This window comes from Salvia hispanica, chromosome 3 (genome assembly GCF_029641045.1).
Source record: "Salvia hispanica isolate PSC_SH4W2 chromosome 3, Shi_PSC_v1, whole genome shotgun sequence".
Lineage (NCBI taxonomy): Eukaryota > Viridiplantae > Streptophyta > Magnoliopsida > Lamiales > Lamiaceae > Salvia > Salvia hispanica.
Genome location: NC_142694.1, coordinates 33,725,644 through 33,743,810, shown reverse-complemented (window position 1 = coordinate 33,743,810; position 18,167 = coordinate 33,725,644). Strand labels below are relative to the sequence as shown.

The 18,167-nt window shown below is 39.2% G+C and overlaps 3 protein-coding genes and 2 pseudogenes across 4 annotated transcripts; 1 reads left to right on the top strand and 4 right to left on the bottom strand.

Moving 5' to 3' along the window:
- Positions 1 to 180: 180 nt before the first annotated feature.
- On the bottom strand, positions 181 to 2,829 carry LOC125212489 (uncharacterized). Its single transcript, XM_048112678.2, has 7 exons — positions 2,525 to 2,829; positions 2,415 to 2,446; positions 1,496 to 1,593; positions 1,334 to 1,416; positions 1,115 to 1,192; positions 933 to 1,034; positions 181 to 701 (listed from the first exon to the last, which is right to left on the bottom strand). The coding sequence occupies exons 1-7, from the start codon at positions 2,627 to 2,629 to the stop codon at positions 423 to 425; spliced, it is 777 nt and encodes a 258-aa protein (XP_047968635.1). The 5' UTR covers positions 2,630 to 2,829; the 3' UTR covers positions 181 to 422.
- Positions 2,830 to 4,188: 1,359 nt separating this feature from the next.
- Positions 4,189 to 9,060, top strand: LOC125214301 (phosphoglucomutase, chloroplastic-like). Its single transcript, XM_048115256.2, has 22 exons — positions 4,189 to 4,530; positions 4,667 to 4,732; positions 4,802 to 4,846; positions 4,931 to 5,023; positions 5,104 to 5,156; positions 5,431 to 5,482; positions 5,582 to 5,650; positions 5,806 to 5,874; positions 6,298 to 6,420; positions 6,685 to 6,737; positions 6,859 to 6,937; positions 7,021 to 7,085; positions 7,157 to 7,224; positions 7,360 to 7,478; positions 7,558 to 7,632; positions 7,735 to 7,850; positions 7,954 to 8,095; positions 8,184 to 8,265; positions 8,336 to 8,382; positions 8,472 to 8,549; positions 8,654 to 8,759; positions 8,837 to 9,060. The coding sequence occupies exons 1-22, from the start codon at positions 4,282 to 4,284 to the stop codon at positions 8,902 to 8,904; spliced, it is 1,917 nt and encodes a 638-aa protein (XP_047971213.1). The 5' UTR covers positions 4,189 to 4,281; the 3' UTR covers positions 8,905 to 9,060.
- A 476-nt stretch (positions 9,061 to 9,536) lies between these two features.
- Positions 9,537 to 11,526, bottom strand: LOC125209824 (cytochrome P450 704C1-like; annotated as a pseudogene).
- A 548-nt stretch (positions 11,527 to 12,074) lies between these two features.
- LOC125211716 (pentatricopeptide repeat-containing protein At5g66520 pseudogene) lies at positions 12,075 to 14,191 on the bottom strand (annotated as a pseudogene). The gene is made up of 2 exons (XR_016136539.1): positions 12,455 to 14,191; positions 12,075 to 12,365 (listed from the first exon to the last, which is right to left on the bottom strand). The product of XR_016136539.1 is annotated as a pentatricopeptide repeat-containing protein At5g66520 pseudogene (transcript).
- Positions 14,192 to 14,745: 554 nt separating this feature from the next.
- Positions 14,746 to 17,942, bottom strand: LOC125215445 (Peptidase family M48 family protein). Its single transcript, XM_048116865.2, has 3 exons — positions 16,849 to 17,942; positions 16,536 to 16,684; positions 14,746 to 15,229 (listed from the first exon to the last, which is right to left on the bottom strand). The coding sequence occupies exons 1-3, from the start codon at positions 17,746 to 17,748 to the stop codon at positions 14,980 to 14,982; spliced, it is 1,299 nt and encodes a 432-aa protein (XP_047972822.1). The 5' UTR covers positions 17,749 to 17,942; the 3' UTR covers positions 14,746 to 14,979.
- Positions 17,943 to 18,167: the final 225 nt, after the last annotated feature.

Below are 18,167 nucleotides of genomic sequence, written 5' to 3'. Positions count from 1 at the left end.
ACAAGTGCTCCGATCCTTACATAGTCGAGAGGAACCCGCATATTCACGACCTCGACGATGTTTTCCCCGGCCTCGTCATCAGGATTCTACCTCTCGTGATTCCATCTTAAAACCAATTGACAATAAGCACAACATCTCGAACTCATAAACTACTCACATGTCGCTGTCAAACAAGAAGCATAATCACAATTATGAAAACCTTTTCATCAAACAAATGCAAATTTACATTAAACATCTGTATACAAGGCCACCATGGTTGAGAGCTCATACACATCAGTTCAAGAAGAATTTATAAATATGGACAAGGTTTTTTTTTTTTTTTTTTTTTTTTTTGTCATGGTAACAGACTAGAATTTGTCCAATAATAAATAAGAAATGAATTTTAGAAAGTGGCCGGGAGCCGGTAAGGATCGTGTATTCACTCAACCTCTGCCATCAACGTCAAAACCAGCTCCTGTCCAATCAGGTGCTGCATGCTTCCGGCCCTTAGGTACTGCTCCTAATCCACTTCCTCTTCCTTTATTTGAAATTCTCTTCTTCCGTCTTCCCTCGCTGTCGCTAGAAGGCTGCTGGTTTTGCTCAGTTACCGCGGAGTTCTCTGCTTTAACTTCAGTAGATATGGTTCCCGTAGCTCCAGAGGGTGGTTCCCCGGCAGACGAAACTTCAACTGTACTACTATGTGGCAGTCTTTGATTTCCCGCCTACGCGTTGTAAATAGTCAAATCTTGTCAAGATTTCTCAACTAAATTCAGTTTATGTTAGTAGGCAAGAAAATGTGATATCTAATGGGGTATAATGATTTAGGGAGGTAACTCGTATTTGTTTACTTGGAAACGCAACCATTGGGGAGAGAACAAAAGCATTAAGCATAGAGAAACGAATAAACTAAGTGCATATGCATACTCCAAGATGAAGGTCTGAGTGAATCATACTGAGGGCGTATGTGTATTGGAAGATCTGCTCGGGTTCAGAGACTCCATTCGGCGCTTCAGTTCCTCCAGTCGAGCAAGTTGGCTGTTGCTACTTTCCTGGACCTGCAAGAGCATAAGATTTGAGATGAGATAAAAGTACTCGAATAAGTTAACTGGCAATGTTACCATCAAGAATCGATTACCAAATTATTTAGATCGTCACAAAGCTTCTGTTTGCTTGCTTCCTCATCCTGCACGTCTTTTGCTGCTGCTTCCCAGGCCTAGCGATAGGAACAGTGTTTATCAGAGAGTACGGAGAAAAGTAGAAGTACAAATTCTGCAGCTTAAGAAAAAAGCACATATAATGAGGTTAAACTGAGTTAAGCTGACTACGATCAGCTCCTTAATGGAAAGAAGCATACCTTTTTAGCTTGTTCTTCTTTCATCTTAGCCAATCGAATTCTCTCTGTTGACATTTCTATTTTCTTCCTTAGGTGTTCAAGTGCTATTAGAGTAGGACAAGAACACGTTATACTCTACAGAAGACACAAAATTATTCTTAGGAATTGCTGGAAAATGCATACCAGCTTTCTTTGGACCAGCTGTAAGCTTCATTTCCATCGAGAGGTTGGCAAGTTCTCGTTCGACATCACGAATCTTAGAATAGTTTTCTTCAATATACCTGAGTGGACATATAATATATTATTCACACATGATAAGTTGATATGGATATTAGCATGATGAGGCGACTGAGATAGGAAATGGTAATGCTAAACGAGGAATCTGTTTGGGGTGAAAGGAAATACATAATCTGTAAATCCTAATAACCCCCAATGGTAACTCAATTACAACCAAGAACTGAATCATTATTGCTATGGTTTCGTTATATAATCCAACTTAGTCATTCGACTTAAACTCAAGAACTTCCTAAGCATCACACCTTTTCACAGTCACCAAAATTTCTACGAAACACCAGGATCACAAATGCACCTGAACATTACATGGCGTGAAAGCATATCAACAACTCCACTACTGATTTGAAGGCAAATAAATTATGCTATACTGGAATATCAACACTACGTTTCAAGAAATACTTGTGGTTGGCCAAGACTCATCAGATTGTATATTATTGATAGAAAAACATTAGTACAATGGTTCCATTGTCTAATCAAAATCTGGCATTTGAATTAAGCTCAAGAACTTCGAGTCCATGAATCACCCATTAGTCTAAGCCTCACCTTTTCACAATCACCAAAATTTTCTAAGAAACATTAAGATCATGAATGCAACTGAATATCAATAGCTCCAATACTGATTTGAACACAAAATAAACTATGCTAAACCGGAAAATCTCATCACACACTCTCTGTTGAACACTACATCAACAGAATGTACATTAATCTAAATCCTAAGATAAAACACAAACTCCAATAACATAAATTCACATCAAATCAGTAAATATAAAGAGAAATTAGTCGAATGATGAGAAGCAAGCTTACGCACTTCCTCAACTGAAGCTGCTCTTCCTCAATGATCTGAAACCCGAAATTGAAAACAAGATGAGCAATCAAAATAGTGTTTTCGTGATTCGTGAGATCTAAACGACGCTATACCTTCTCGGTGTAAGCTATGACTGGAGATTCTCGGGCCAGGCCGTCCGGCCCGATCTCGATTGGAGCCGCATTGCTGTTCGGGCTTGGGTTCTGATTCGTCGACATGTCAAACAAATCTCAGCAATTCAACGCCCAATTTTCCTCTCGAAATCGAGCTTAATTACTCAAGAAATGGAGTGTTTTGTGGTGAAGTGATTTGGGCGCACGTTTATTTTTGGCAACGCTAAATTAGTGCTCAATTCTTGTTTAGAAATATTAGAGAGAGGAATATATACATTCAGTTAGTCCTCAAACATTAACTGACAAGTTTCAAAGTTTTCAACTTTGAACTGTATTTGAATCGATGTATAATGTGAATCTTCTAGATTGAAGACTCATGAACTTGCCCCGGACTTGTTTTTGTAAATAAATCCAACGAACAAACAAGATAAATCAAGAAATGGAACAAGAAAAATGGATAAAAGGATAGAGGATGGATTAGTGTTATGATTTAGGTGAAGAACAAGAAAGAAATCCCAAAGGCACTTTCACGTACAAACACCTAATGGCTCCACAAACTAGCAATACAAGAACTAGCAAGCATACCTTTACAATCAACCTTAGCCCGGCAAAAGATCGAATGCAACCCGAAGGAATTTGATAAGTCTTCAAAAGATGAAGAAGGTGAGCTCTCAAATATGGAGAAATAGTCTCTTACAAATATTCAAAAGCTGAGAATGAAAACCCTACAAAAGAGTATTTATACTAAAACAAAAGTAATAGGGAAAATAGTCTTTAAAATCTTTAAAAAATGGCATTTTCGGGCAAAACGCCCGGCCCGGGCGTTTTGGGGTCTTGCCCGGGCGTTTTCTCTGTGACCGGGCATTTTTGGCAGCTCTGCGCGACTTTCGTCAAACGGCCATAACTTCCTCATCCGAGCTCCGATTGAGGCGTGTAAGGTACTCACGCGAAGCTCTTTTGACGATGAAGATAATGGTGGTCTTAGAACAGCATTTGGACATCATTTTGATAGGCAAATTCTGGTTTGAGTCAGACCTTCGAATCCGGCTTGGCTCCTTGTCATATCTCCACCTACTTTTCGGACCCCAATCAACCCATGGCCCTCGATGTCGTTGCATCCTATGATTGTGAATACCCGGATTCACATCAATGTACTTCTCCCTTCATTAAATTTTTTAATGTGAGTATATAAAAAGAGGAAAATTCAATTGAGCTCATGTATAGAGTAAATTCTCAATTCTAAAATTGATTAGGAAAAAAATAGTACTCCTTGAAATGTTAAAAAGGTAATCTTTTGACTAATCATAAGCCACAGAGATTCATTCGATTACCATTTACCACTAACTAAAAATTTTATCTTTGAGTGTGTTTCTATGAAATTTTATATTTCATGGCCACAACCGTCAATATAGGACAAATAGCAATACAATGTTCAAAAACACCATTCTCAAACGAATATTCGCTTTAAATAGTAGTAGTAAATGAGATTATATGAATCAAATTATGAAAAACCAAATTTAAAACAAGAGATATTTATAATCAAGTTGATAGAAATGAAGAACACACTTAGCAGTCTAACGTACACGTGGCACGCCCACAATACCTCTCTAGATTTGCGAACCACATTCAGTCCATAATTTAAAAGCCTCAACTTCACTCACGTCTCACAGACACAAAGAAAAAGACAGAAAAAGTGAGCAAATTGCTCAATAGAAAGAAGAGATTTTTAAGCTTGTTTCTTTCATCGCCGTGGGGATATGGCTTTGAACTCCATAGCTTCAAGGCCCACATCTTCTTTGCTATCAAGAAAATTGAGGAATTCTAATGGAAACGATTCAGCTCTAGATCATTTGGCCAAATCTCTTTCTTTCTTCAATCCCACTCCACTTTTCTCTAACATTTCTTTCAGGAATGCTTCACCATCACCACTTTTGTCTGCCTCGGTCAGGGCTTCCTCTTCATCAACTTCTCCTTCAGCCACTGTTGCTAACTCCCAAGAACTCAAGGTTCCATTTTTATTGCAAAAGGGTTTAGGGAGAGAGAGAGAGAGAGAGAGAGAGAGAGAGAGAGGAAAGAGGGAGAGTATCGAAGTGGGGTGCTGAGATATTACCTTGATTTGATTGATTGGTTGATTGATTTCAGATTAAGAGTGTGCCAACGCAGCCAATTGAGGGGCAGAAGACTGGCACAAGTGGTCTTCGGAAAAAGGTGTGATCTTTGTGCTACATTGCCAATCATGTTCGGTGATAATTGGATTTGATTTTTTGCTGCTGTTAGGTGAAAGAGTTTATGCGAGAAAATTATCTTGCCAACTGGATTCAGGTCTGGCAGTTTGAATACTGAAGTAGTGATACTTTGCTTATGCTATGTGTTTGCTTCTAATGAGGGATTTGTGTGTGATTGAAGGCACTATTTGATTCATTGCCACCAGAGGATTACAAAAATGGAGTCTTGGTTTTGGGTGGTGATGGTAGATACTTTAACAAGGAGGCCGCACAGGTCTTCAAATTTAAGATTGATTGACATTTCAATGGATCTATCTTGTTCCAAATGCTGACAGAGCAACATTTGAAACACAGATAATCATCAAAATTGCTGCTGGCAATGGTGTTGGAAAAATCTTGGTTGGCAGGCTAGTTTTCCTTTTTGCTATCTTGTGAATTTCCAATATTTATGTTTTCTAAAAAGACCATGTAATAACCTTTTTAAGGGGTATTTTTCACTATCTCAAATGCAGCTGTTTGCTTATGTAGTAAAAAATATGTTTAATTTTTTATCATTTAGACTATGGCTCTATTGGAACTCTTTTTGATTAGCTTCCTCTTTCTGTATCATTAAGATTATGTGTTTATGACAAGAACTACTGTTGGTGGCAATGAATAGGGGGTTGAATTTTGTAACTGCAGGGATGGTATACTATCCACACCAGCTGTATCTGCTGTAATAAGGAAGAGAGAGGCAAGAATCACTCATCTCTGTCTGCGTAGTGTGTGCTTTTCCCTTTATATGCTGTAACTTGCACAACTTGTATTAGTTCCACTTCCTTTGTTTATAAAGGCCAATGGTGGATTTATAATGAGTGCAAGCCACAACCCTGGTGGTCCTGAATATGATTGGGGTATCAAGGTATATTTTGATCTTAGTAATTCGGCACGAGCCTTGTTTGTACTTTTGCCTATATCTTTTCTGTAGCCAGTGGCTTTTGCTCATGTGTCTCTCTTGAACCCTGCATCATCATGTTCTACTAATTCGTAATATTCTCTTGGTTCCTACTTCTGCAGTTCAATTACAGCAGTGGCCAACCTGCACCTGAATCGATTACTGATAAGATCTACGGAAACACTCTTTCTGTATGTCTCTGGTGCTTTAGCTTTTCTTATGTAGAGCTGTTTCACTGTGAGGCTTTTTATTGGGAGGACCATTCTTTATAAAGAGGAATATTCTAGTTCAAGACTACAAGTTTAAGAAACAGAATTCTAGGTCAAGCTCTCAAAATTCACAAAGAATCGTCCTTTATTGATGAAACTGATATTCAAACTGTGCATGACTAGCAAGCTTATTTTCCTTCTTTCACCCCAATGATCAAATCCTCGATGACTTTCAGGCTACTACTGAAAAACATTCTGTTAAAGGAGGCTTTTAGTTACATACATATATTTGATAAATGTTGCTGAACGATTTGGTTCAATGTAATCTTTAGCAAGCATTCTTGGATTCAGTCAAACAATTGATAAGTTTGCCACTTCTATTTGACTTGCCTTAGTGTTCTGCAGATCTCTGAAATAAAAGTAGCCGACATTCCCGACATTAATCTCTCACAGCTTGGTGTAACAAACTGTGGACCTTTTAGTGTAGAGGTAGTCGATCCAGTAGCTGACTATTTGGAGCTTTTGGAGGTGAGCAGTCTGAATTTCAAGTTCTCCTTGAACAACTGTATCTTTATTGCATCGAGCCATTGACATTTGTTCTTTATTACATCTATTTGATATAATAATTGAAAGTTTTTATACAATTCGGATTATTTTTGGTAGTGGATACTGTTTCTAGTTCATGATCTAGCATACAGAATGGAACTTCATTTTCAACTCTGGGAGAATATTTATGAAACCATTATATTTACTTCTCTTTGATGGGAGTTCATGTTTCAACTTATTTTGCAGCAAGTATTTGATTTTTCACTTATCAGGAGCCTTATATCACGGTCAGATTTCAGGTATTCGAGTACCTTGCCTCACGATTCTGATGTTTTGCTGCTGCTTCCTTTACTATTTTGTATCTTTTCTTGATGCGTTGTTTTAAACTTGTTTCAAATCTTCTCGTTCTACTCTTTTCAGGTTCACATTTGATGCTATGCATGCCGTCACGGGTGCTTATGCCAAACCAATTTTTGTGGACAAACTGGGAGCTAGCATTGTATGTTAGCTTCATTTTTGTCATGGTCAAAATTAACGAACAATGCTAGTTGGTTCCATATCAAATTACCTCTCTTTGTACAGGATTCCATTTTAAACGGGGTGCCTCTAGAAGATTTTGGACATGGCCATCCAGATCCTAATCTCACGTAAGAAGTATGCATTCAGAAAAGCTCGCATGATTCCAAAATGCTGGTTTTAATTTGTTGATCTGGAATAGATATGCCAAGGAATTGGTTGACATAATGTATGCGGAACATGGTCCCGATTTTGGCGCTGCAAGTGATGGTACGTGTTTAGTGAATTTTAAGAGCAGCATGGCTTCTATTTCTATAAAATTGATTCGCTAAAACGCATAATATAAAGGAAAAGCAACAGAAATAACTGAGCCTACCCTTATCAATATCATACTTTGTTTTCCAGGAGATGGTGACAGAAACATGATTCTTGGAAGCAGATTTTTCGTGACTCCTTCCGATTCTGTTGCTATTATTGCTGCCAACGCAGAAAAGGCCATTCCATACTTCAAAACTGGCCCAAAGGTTTGAAAAGCATGAAGATTCTCCTCCCAATATTTCTCTTCAAAGAGTTTATACATCCTCAGCTTATGTATTTTCACAGGGTTTGGCTCGATCCATGCCGACCAGTGGTGCTCTGGATCGTGTAGCAGAGAAGTTAAAACTTCCATTCTATGAGGTTTGGTACTCTACAACTCCTTGTAACGAGTTTTAGCCAATTTATCGGGTACGGATGTACTTTCTGCAGTCAGTCTTATCTTATAAACAAACTTCACTTTAGGTTCCCACTGGTTGGAAGTTTTTCGGAAACCTAATGGATGCAGGGAAATTGTCAATCTGTGGAGAAGAAAGTTTTGGAACTGGTTCCGACCACATCCGAGAGAAAGATGGTATCTGGTACGTGTATATCAATTCACTCATAAGGAAATCTCATGGTTGATCACCTTATCTAATTTTCAGAGATGATTAAGTTGATAAACCGAATATTGCTTATTGACAGGGCTGTTTTAGCTTGGTTGTCAATAATTGCTTTTAGAAATAAGGACAAGAAACCAGGGGAGAAGTTGGTTTCTGTGTCGGATGTTGTTTCTGAGCATTGGGCGACTTATGGGAGGAACTTCTTCTCTCGATATGACTACGAGGCAAGCCTTATACTCTGCTATTTTGTTATTACTCCTTCTAATGGATGCAATTTGCTGCAACTCAAATACCTCGTTCCTTGTGCAATAGGAATGTGAGTCTGAAGGGGCTAATAAAATGATAGATTATCTTAGAGACTTAATTTCCAAAGGCAAAACCGGTGATGCATATGGTAAATCTCGATCAGTACCTAGTTGATTAAGGAGTTTGTTATTTAGCTAAAAGAGCTATGTTTATTGCAGGAGACTACAAACTGCAGTTTGCAGATGACTTCACCTACACTGATCCTGTAAGTTGAGCCTTCCCCAAAATTGACTCTAACCTTAATTTTGCGACAAAGAAATATATTGGTAACATGACCTTGTCGTACTTGCACAGGTAGATGCCAGCGTAGTTACCAAGCAAGGTGTCCGTTTTGTGTTCACTGATGGATCCAGGATTATATTTAGGCTATCGGTAAGTGCCTCCTTTGATCGTGTCCTGAACAAAGCTCTCTCTGTTACAGTTTTCTACATGTCAACTTCAATTTTCAGCTTCCATACTAATGTTATGGAGCATAGGGTACCGGGTCTGCTGGTGCAACTGTTCGTATATATATCGAACAATTTGAGCCAGATGCATCTAAACACGACGTGGATGCACAAATAGCATTGAAGCCATTGATAGGTTCGATTCTTGTTATTTGTTACATCTTTTTGTTTTTTTTCAGAGTTTCTAATTGTATGTGTGATTATACGTGCTAGATCTGGCTTTATCTACTTCAAAGCTGAAGGAGTTCACCGGAAGGGAGGAGCCAACAGTCATCACTTGAGGTTGAGCATTCATCCTCCTGAATGCTTGATTTATACATTCGTTTGTTTAGTTTGTTTTTTTTGTTCTACTATAAATAATAAGCATCCTTGTGTAGACATGTTGATGTAAAACCATATTTCTCTTAGCATAGATATTCAAATCATAATTTATTTTATCTGGGAGTAACAGAATGCATGATTTACCCTTGCCATGTTCTGTATATACTCGCTCAAAGTAAATGTCATCTCTTTCGTTTAGCATAGTTGAGGCCATGTGGTGTGATTGAGAAGCTGGACTACAAGATTAGTAGTATTCATTGAGGCCTCTACTAAGACTGTGGGCAATTATCATATTCGCATGTCCCATAAAAATGTGCTCATTTCTTTTTTAGAAACTAGTAACTTTTATACTATGGATGATCTACAACCACTATCCTTTACCAGCAACACCCAAAATAAACTCCATCTAATATAGGATAGAGGGAGCATACCATAGGCTACAATTAGATGAATGCATTGTTGATGGAGTATACAAGACTATTGGTTGTGGACGGAGGGAATAAAACTTATACTATTGTTTTAGTATAGACTGTAGTCTGATTACAAGTGATGAGTGGTTAAAATGAGAATTTGAGGAAGGAAACAACATCAATTAAGGATCAAAGCGAGGAAATGCGTAGAGAGGGAGACCTTTGTCCATATGAAGAGTGAACATAGTTCTGTAAGTTGCATTCGTACTCTCCTCCACAAGCTTGAATCTCATGAACATCACAAGAGTTGCTGCAATAATCTTCATTTGCCTATATGCAAATTCCTTCCCCAGGCATATCCTAGGCCCACCCTGATAAAATTAATTCATCAGATTGATTACATATGAAAAGAAGACAAAATAAAATCAAATGGGGTTATGGAAACAGAGCTAATAACCTGAAAGGCAGTGAATTTGAAAGGGCTTTCACCCTGAAAAGTGCAGTCTTTGAGCCATCTCTCGGGCCGAAATTCCCCAGCATCTTCTCCCCATATGTATGGCATTCTCCCCATTGCATACGGCATGTAGCTTATACCGTCACCTTTCTTTATTCTGTGGCCATCCGGGAGAATATCGTCTTCGTCTGCACACTTACCATCCTGCAAACTCCATTAAGAATGCCGTTTTTAGCCTAGTTCCATACCGTTACAGAGAGTTTTACTTCTGCAATTTTTACAGCTATAGAGCAGATAGAAGAGTTTTACCACAGGGACTGCAGGATATAGCCTGAGAGTCTCTGTAAGAGCTGCGTGTAGATACTGCATCCTATCGAGAGCTGCCTCGGTCAACCCGAGTACGAATTCATCAGTGGATGAGTCATCTCCCACCTCTGTAGCTAACTTCACATCTTGTACCACCTTTTCTTGAATCGGAGGATGCTTGCATAACATGTAGAAGAACCAAGCAAGAGTGTTTGCAGTCGTGTCCTTCCCCGCGAAGATAAAACTGAGAATTATGTCTCTTAAATACTCATCGGTCATGTTTTTTGCATCCTTTTCACTTTCAATTAGAAACCTCGACAGAATGTCCTCTTTAGCACCATGCAAATGGCATAAATTTGATCAAGAAACCACGAGATTCGGTTTTATTCAGTACGGACTGACCTGTTCGTTCCTCGTCTGCTCCCTCTTGTGGCAGATCAACTTGTAAACAAAAATGTCAATGACTTTGATGTTCTCCTTGAGATTTCTTTCCAGACCAATGTTAAGAAACCTTTTCACTTTCCAGAATACATCAACGTATCTCCAATATACAATGGCATTGGATTCATCAAAGGCTTTGATTAATTTATTACTGATTTCATCTGATTCAGATAGGGTGTTGAGGTCAACCCCAAATCCCACCTTAAACATTGTATCCATAGCTGATTTCATTAGCATATCCTGTAAATAAGATCTCAGCTTTATTACTATATGAGGTAAATTAAGCTCATAAATTGACATTTATGTTAGAGAAATGATGGGTGAATTATGAAACCTGTAAATCCATCTCTTTACTAGCCAGTGCTTCAACATAAACCTTGGAAGCTAGTTTAGCAGCATTAGATTGAAAAACCGAGCAGCTGAAGTCTCTGAGGATTTTGGCTGAGAACTCATAGCTAGCAAGCTTTCTTTGGTGGCGCCATTTCTTCCCGTCTACTGCAAAAATCCCTTCACCGAAAAGATCTTTCATTACACTGCGATTGTAGTCTCCCTGCACAAAACACACAAGGTTGTTGAAACTCAAATTCAATTAGAACTCTGATTTAAATTTACTACACCTTGCCATAGTTAGGAAAGTTGGTTCTCAGGATGTATTCAACATTTGACGGATCAGCAGTGTATACGTGACTGTGCGAGTTGGTGATCAGACGGTATGTTTGGTACTTTAAGGCAAGTTTGATCTGGTAATCAAAAAGTGTGCGGAAGTGTATGAGTTGATTTATCATTGATCCAGCCACAGGTGGTCGATGAGAGGACGCTATCAGTTCTCTGACATAAGTGACGAGTGAGAACGCGATAAAACCTGCCACAACGTAGAGTGGAAAAACCAGAAGATTCAGTAGGTAGGATCTTGTGGCAAGAGAACCAAACAGGAGAAAGAGCAAAGCGAGAACGAAGACAGGGATGCCCATCTCAACGCAATTTCCTAAAACTCGTATGATTAGACGTATAGATTTCGAGAATCTTGATGGAGCCTATATACAACATATAATGCCTTCCCAAATACCTTTATATTAGCATTTGTGTGTGTATAAGGCAAAAGCCAAGTCTTGGAATATCCAGATTCCAAAAGCCAACATAAATCAAAGCTTCTCAAACACAATATTGTATGTACTCTTTCCAACTTCTCTTCCTCTCTTGTACTTTACTAATTTGCATTAATACTTATGTCGTTTCGAAAGTCTCATTTTTTAGGGGGGCGTAAAGTTAAGGTATGCATGATACTAGTAGCTAATTATATTATGTCAAAGTCACCAATGTATAATTTTAATAAACTTATTTTGTCTTAGCTTCAATTGTTTTTTGCATATGGCAGATTTACGGGAGCATTTTACAAGGAGGGCTGTAAATTTATAATCAGGATCAACCGATCAAGTAATATAGATTATAGACAGAAGACAGCTTATTGAATGCATAGATGTGAGAAAAGGAGCAGAAATTAAAGGATGGAAATAAGGCATTACAAGAAAGCTTGATAGAGATAATTTGATTGAATTAACAGAGAGATATATACAGAGTCTGGAACACGTCTAGCTATGCCGTAAACAATCTGATACATGAAGTGGGTAAGTGGTATAACGGCCATGAATCGTGACAAACAGCTCCAAAGCATTATGCAGCACACTCCATGTCATCTATCCAGCCGAGAATCATTCAATCACAATAGACTGAGCTGGAGCTAAGATAGTATGTGGATCTTCCTCAGAATGAACTTCTCGACAAACTTTATCTTCAACAAGTCATGCATTTGCTTCATCCAATAATCAGGAATTTGAAATAGATGAAACCAAAGATAAAGCCAAATTAAGATGTATCTGAATTTTAATCCCATGCTCTTACTATGTTAACGATGAAGAATGTCCTCGGATGGAAAACTAGGATCTTGAGACAACCATACATCACCTTCTCTACTCATCTCGCTGCTTAAGAGAACCACCACGCTTTGCAAGTTCGAGATTGGCATCTCAGGTGATCCTTTAATTGAGAACTCACACACAACACCATCAACTTCAACCATGCTGGAGCCAGGAACAGTCTTCCTCACATTCAGTCCTTTCATCATTGATCTAATCCTTTTCTGATCATCAAATCTACCGGCCTTCGCGTATAAATCACACAAAATGATGTAGTAAGCATGGTTCTGAGGCTCCAACTCAATCAAGAGCATTGCTACTTTTTCGCCTAGGCGAACGTTTCCATGGAGTTGACAAGCTCCAAGTAGAGCACCCCAAACAAAAGCATCTGGCCTCATTGGCATGCTGTTTATAACATCTTGTGCCTCAGTGAAAAGCCCGGCTCGACCAAGTATGTCAATCATGCAAGCGTAGTGCTCAACTTGCGGCTCTATGTGGTAATCGCGCTTCATTGAATCAAAGCACTGACGGCCTTTCTGTACAAGGCCGGAGTGAGCACAGGCAGACAACAAACCAACGAATGTCACAGCGTTTGGCCTCACTCCAGCTGCTACCATCTCTTCGAATACCTCAAAAGCCTCTTCTCCATAGCCGTTAAGCGCTAGAACTGAAATCATGGCCGTCCATGCTAAGAAATCCTTTCCACGCATCCCGTTGAATACCTCCAGTGCTCTGTTCACATAACCACATTTCCCATACATGTCTACCAAGGCTGTCCCAATCACCATATCACATTCAATCCCACTTCTCTCCAAGTAACTATGCACCCACTTTCCGTGATCAATGGCGCCAAGAGAAGCACACGCCGAGAGTGCACTTGCCACAGTTATTTTATCCGGGCGGACCACATTTTCCGAGTTCTGCATTTCATGAAAAACGTCTAAAGCCTCCTTCGCCCGCCCGCCTTGAGCCAAACCCGTGATGACCGAGTTCCAAGTGATGATGTTTTTCCTCTCCTCCATTCCCTTGAACAACTCCAAAGCCGAATCAACCTCCCCATTCCTCAAACACCCAACGATCATCGAATTCCACGAAACCACATCTCTATTAGGCATTCCATCGAACACCTTCCTCGCATCCTCCAAACCTCCACACTCCGAGTAGGTATTTATCAGAGCATTCTGCACGTAGACATCCCCTTCATACCCAAACTTGACAATGTGCACGTGCACAGCCCGGCCCGTGGGGCCGTCAAATCTTTTCGAGCATTCCTTTAGCAGAAAGGGCAGTGTTATGCAATCAGGCACCACACCGCTGGCCATCATCTCTTTATACAAAGCTAAGCACTCACGCGATGTGGGTTCCTTTATGTTCGTAGCATTGGCTCTGATCATCGCGTTGTATATGTAAAGACTCGGTTTTTCGAAGAAATTGAAAAGCTTGTTGGCGTATTGGAGGGAGTGGGAGGCTGTGCAGAGGTAGAAGAAGAGGCGAGAGATGAGGAAAGATCGATCATCTGTGGATAAATGTGGCGATGCTATGATATGTGAATGGATTTGATTGAGGTGTCTGAAGTTCTTGCAACAGTGGATTAGGCGCGCGATGTAATTCTTGACTTGGCTTTCAATCATTTGCGGCGATTTGGAGAATGAGAAATGTAGTGATAAAAATAAAATTGAAATTTACTCAGCCTTGTGCCTCAAATTCATAAAGTTTGGATTTGTTTTTTTTATGCAATATGTGGACATGAGTTGAATGACGTCGTTTGTCGACTCTTTATGAAAAACAAACTGTTGAAAACCCTCAATAATACAATATATATACTTCATCACGAGATAATTGCAAAAAAAAATCCCAACATTCCTAGTTTTTCCAAATGCTTTTCTAAGGAGTATAAGACAATTAAAATTTAACCAAAGTCATACTCTCTCTATTATTAAACGTCACACTTTGACTTGACATGAATTTTAAAAAATTTAATAGAAAGTGAATAAAAAAAAAACTAATAACTACTTTTATATACTCCCTCCGTTCCATAGTAGAGGTATTTCTTTTCGGTACGGAGATTAAGAAAAATTGTATTAGGTGAGTAGTTAAGTAAAAGGAGAATAAAATGGAAAATGAAAAAGGTAGAGAGAAGAAGAGAGAAAAAAGTAAGAGAGAGTAAAGTAGTAACTTTTTGGCAAAAAGGGAAAAAAAATAGGTGCTCTGAAAGAACCTGTCTACTTCAATTAGAGAGAAGCAATTTTAATTACACCTTATTCATTCATTCATTCATAATTAAAAGCTTTTGGAGGGATAAATTAAAGAAAAGGATTCAAAATCCCCTATATTGTCTTCATAGGGAAATAACAGAAGAGGCTGCTGCTTTATTTACATGATACTAGTATGAATTTCAAGTTCTGGCTAGGTGATAAATTATCCCAATCACCAGATTATGGAAGACGGGACATAAATCAAAACAATCCCAAAGCCAGGGGTCACAAAACTATGGTTAAACGTAGATCGAAGTTAGAGAAAACCCTTGACACCCCGGCCGGCCTGCACCTCTCTGTATATTGAAAGGGCTTCCTCCATGACTTTGGCCTCGGAAAGTAGTTTAGCTCTCTTCTTCCCGGAAGGATGAGTAGCAAGATAATCATGCAGCGCTGAAGAACCTCCCACTTGTTGCAACTTGTCGTACACCTGGGGAGCTACTCGAGGATCGTACCCTGCAGAAGCACTTAAAAGCACTCCGATGTAATCTGCTTCCAACTCCATCCTGTCAGATCATAACCAAATATTCTATAAAACTTTTCAAAGGAAAATTGAGCAATGACAAGATTTGCAGAATGAAAAATGCAATCATGTGCGGGTACAAGGAAAACAGATTATCAATCAAACATGATTTTTCTTGCATCGAGCAAAGTGATCCAATCTCGGACAATATTTCATATAAATCTTGCAGTAACACAGATAATTGGTTAGTTCTCAAAACTTGAAATTGAAAGGTAAAAGATGTTAGCAGAATGAATGAAACTAATGTTACAACATCACTACTGAACCATCGATGATGCATTTTTCACTGCACAATTTAAATCTCAAGCAGCCGACATTATACCCTAAGTCGAAAAGGGAATCAAAATGTTCCTACATGAATCTATCTCTTGTCTGCAAACAGCTCCATTAATGGCAAATGCACAAATGAATCAATTTTTAGAGTTCTAATGATATTTGAGTTCCATCTTCTGCGTTTCATGCAGGGAGAGTACAATAGTAGTATAGTGAAAGATCATTCGGTGAAAAGAGTTTTGCTGTAGATAGGAAGAAATGGCGCCACCAAAGAAAGCTTGCCAGCTATGAGTTCTCAACCACTTTAGCTACTCTGTTTTCGATCTAATGCTTGCTAAACTAGCTTCCAAGGTTTATGTTGAAGCATCTACAGGTTCTGTAATCAGGCTCAGCTGCTCTGTTTTTCTATCTAATGCTGCTAAGTGAATTGACAAAAGCAACCTAACAGTGAGGGATTGTGATTTTGGCCGTGACTATTATAACTGTGATTATTATTTGTCTAATCGACACAGTGAACACGGTGGTCCTAGTTATACAGAGCTTCTACTACGATTATTGGTAATTATCGCAGGTGGTGAAAAGCACAGCCTAAAGAATCAGAGCAAGAGGTTTGATTCCAATTTTATTTTCTACATTCATTAATCAATAAACTGAGTTGAGAATCAGTGAAAAATAGGTTGATGAAGAGCTGAAGAAAGCTCTAAGACCAACACCACAAACTGATTCCTCCATTCCAATACCCAATAGCTCCACCAGCAATTTAGCACCACATGTAGAGAATCCTATCAGCTATCACTACACGTGAGGCCAGAAATAATTTTCACTACTAGGCCTAACGGATTGCAGAATCGAACATACTTCTTACATAAAACTCACAAAACAGAGACGAACAATGTTGTATAAAAACACGATTTGGCAGATAGACTACTTAGCTAATGAATCAATAGAGTAAACAAGAACATGAGCATCAAACACACACAAATTGATCATAGCAATGACTAAGTAACACACAATACCTCCGGGAAAAAGGAAGCCTTAGGAAGAGATTCGACATTGTGTTGACAACATCAGGCATGAAAAACTGGTAAAGAATCAACTGCATGATTGTGAGCCACACGTTTTTTGAGATATTCTCCGCAGCATGCCTCGCAACAACGTGAGCAACCTGATGAGCAAACAACACAAACAAATATCTTCAATAAACCCGAGTAAACAAAGAACCAAGCCACCTATCGCATAAAGTCCAACCCCTTGAGCAAATAACACAAACAAACACCGAGTAAACAAAGAGGCAAGCCACAGAATGCATAAATTCCAAGCCCACCCCACCTCATGCCCAATGATTGTTGCGATTTCAGCATCCGCTCGAAAATGATTGAGCAAACCAGTGAAGACAACAATCTTCCCACCAGGCAAACAGAGAGCATTCACAGTAGGATCATTAACAAGGATAACCTCCCATTTGAATCCCTCCAAATGTGAAGTTTGAGACTTTGCCCCAACTTCTTGACCCTTTTTCCTACTTTGCTGAACCCATCCATCATCAAGAATCTCATCCTCCTTGCGCCACTTATCCTCAGCAATCCACCTATCCTCATCAGCACCGAATGCTCCCACGGCCTCCTCCGGTTTATGAGCATTCTGAGGAGGCTCTAGGCTTTCAGACGAGTAGCCAAGGTCAGTCCAGACCTGCTCCTTCCTCAGCCCCTTCTGCACAGCCTCAACTATGTCCTGAGCTATCTTTTGAACCCTAATACTCTCAGGGTGAAGAGGGGGCACGATTTTCCCCTTGTATTGTGATATAACAGTCTTGAAATTGGACTCGCCTAATTGTTTCTCGAGAGAACTCGAGAGAAGCACGAAATGGGTTCTCTTTGTGTAGGGCACGGTTTCCAAATTCCCAAAATAGACAGTGATTACAACACCAGAACCTACCAAAACCATCGAGAACAGAATTCTCGGATTCTGACTCCACCGTTTGTATCCCCTGGGTTTGAAGTGGTGGACTTTGTTTCGGTCCACGTAGTAGAACCTCTTTGCCCCATCAATCAAAGGGCTTTTCCGTTGGTTCTGTGCAAGTGAGTGCCTCAAACTCAAAATTGGTTGAGAAATTCTTGGCGCGGAGCTGGAAGAGAGGGAAGGGGATTCATGGAGGGGGATTCTGGGTGCGGAGGTGTGGCGACGAAAAGCATCGGAAATGAATCTTGTCGATCTTCTGTACCATCCCATTATGTCGAATTTGCTTGAAATTGGGGAATTTGAGGTAAGATTGTAGTAATGTATAGAAACAAGAATGAAGGGAGAGAAGCAAAGGGCAAGAAGAGATTCAAGCAGTGATGAAAATCTCGAACGCTCGAGATGATGTTCGAAGCTTCGGTTGCAAGGAAGCTTTTTTTAAGCCTTTGGGCTTTGGGTTTATTCTCTCTTTTTTCTTACTATTAATTTTGACTTATTGCATTTCAATATAAAAGACAACGACATTACACAATCGATAATGATTGTTGGGGAATCTAACTACAAAATTGTTCATCAAATGTTTCAATTAAATACAAAATGTTATAAATTAACAAATACTCCTTCCGTCCCGAATAATTTGAATCACTTTAACCGGATACGGTTTTAAAAATTATAATAAAAAGTGGGTTAAA

Coding starts and splice junctions, on each gene's coding strand:
- LOC125215445 (XM_048116865.2), bottom strand. CDS start 17,748: ATGGGATGGTACAGAAGATCGACAAGATTCATTTCCGATGCTTTTCGT. Junction 16,685..16,848: donor CAACAATCATTGGGCATGAG/GTGGGGTGGGCT, acceptor TTTGCTCATCAG/GTTGCTCACGTTGTTGCGAG. Junction 15,230..16,535: donor AGGCTTCCTTTTTCCCGGAG/GTATTGTGTGTT, acceptor ATGATCTGACAG/GATGGAGTTGGAAGCAGATT.
- LOC125214301 (XM_048115256.2), top strand. CDS start 4,282: ATGGCTTTGAACTCCATAGCTTCAAGGCCCACATCTTCTTTGCTATCA. Junction 5,875..6,297: donor TCTACGGAAACACTCTTTCT/GTATGTCTCTGG, acceptor AGTGTTCTGCAG/ATCTCTGAAATAAAAGTAGC. Junction 8,383..8,471: donor ACTTCACCTACACTGATCCT/GTAAGTTGAGCC, acceptor GTACTTGCACAG/GTAGATGCCAGCGTAGTTAC.
- LOC125212489 (XM_048112678.2), bottom strand. CDS start 2,629: ATGTCGACGAATCAGAACCCAAGCCCGAACAGCAATGCGGCTCCAATC. Junction 1,417..1,495: donor AGCTGGTCCAAAGAAAGCTG/GTATGCATTTTC, acceptor CTACTCTAATAG/CACTTGAACACCTAAGGAAG. Junction 1,035..1,114: donor GTGACGATCTAAATAATTTG/GTAATCGATTCT, acceptor ATGCTCTTGCAG/GTCCAGGAAAGTAGCAACAG.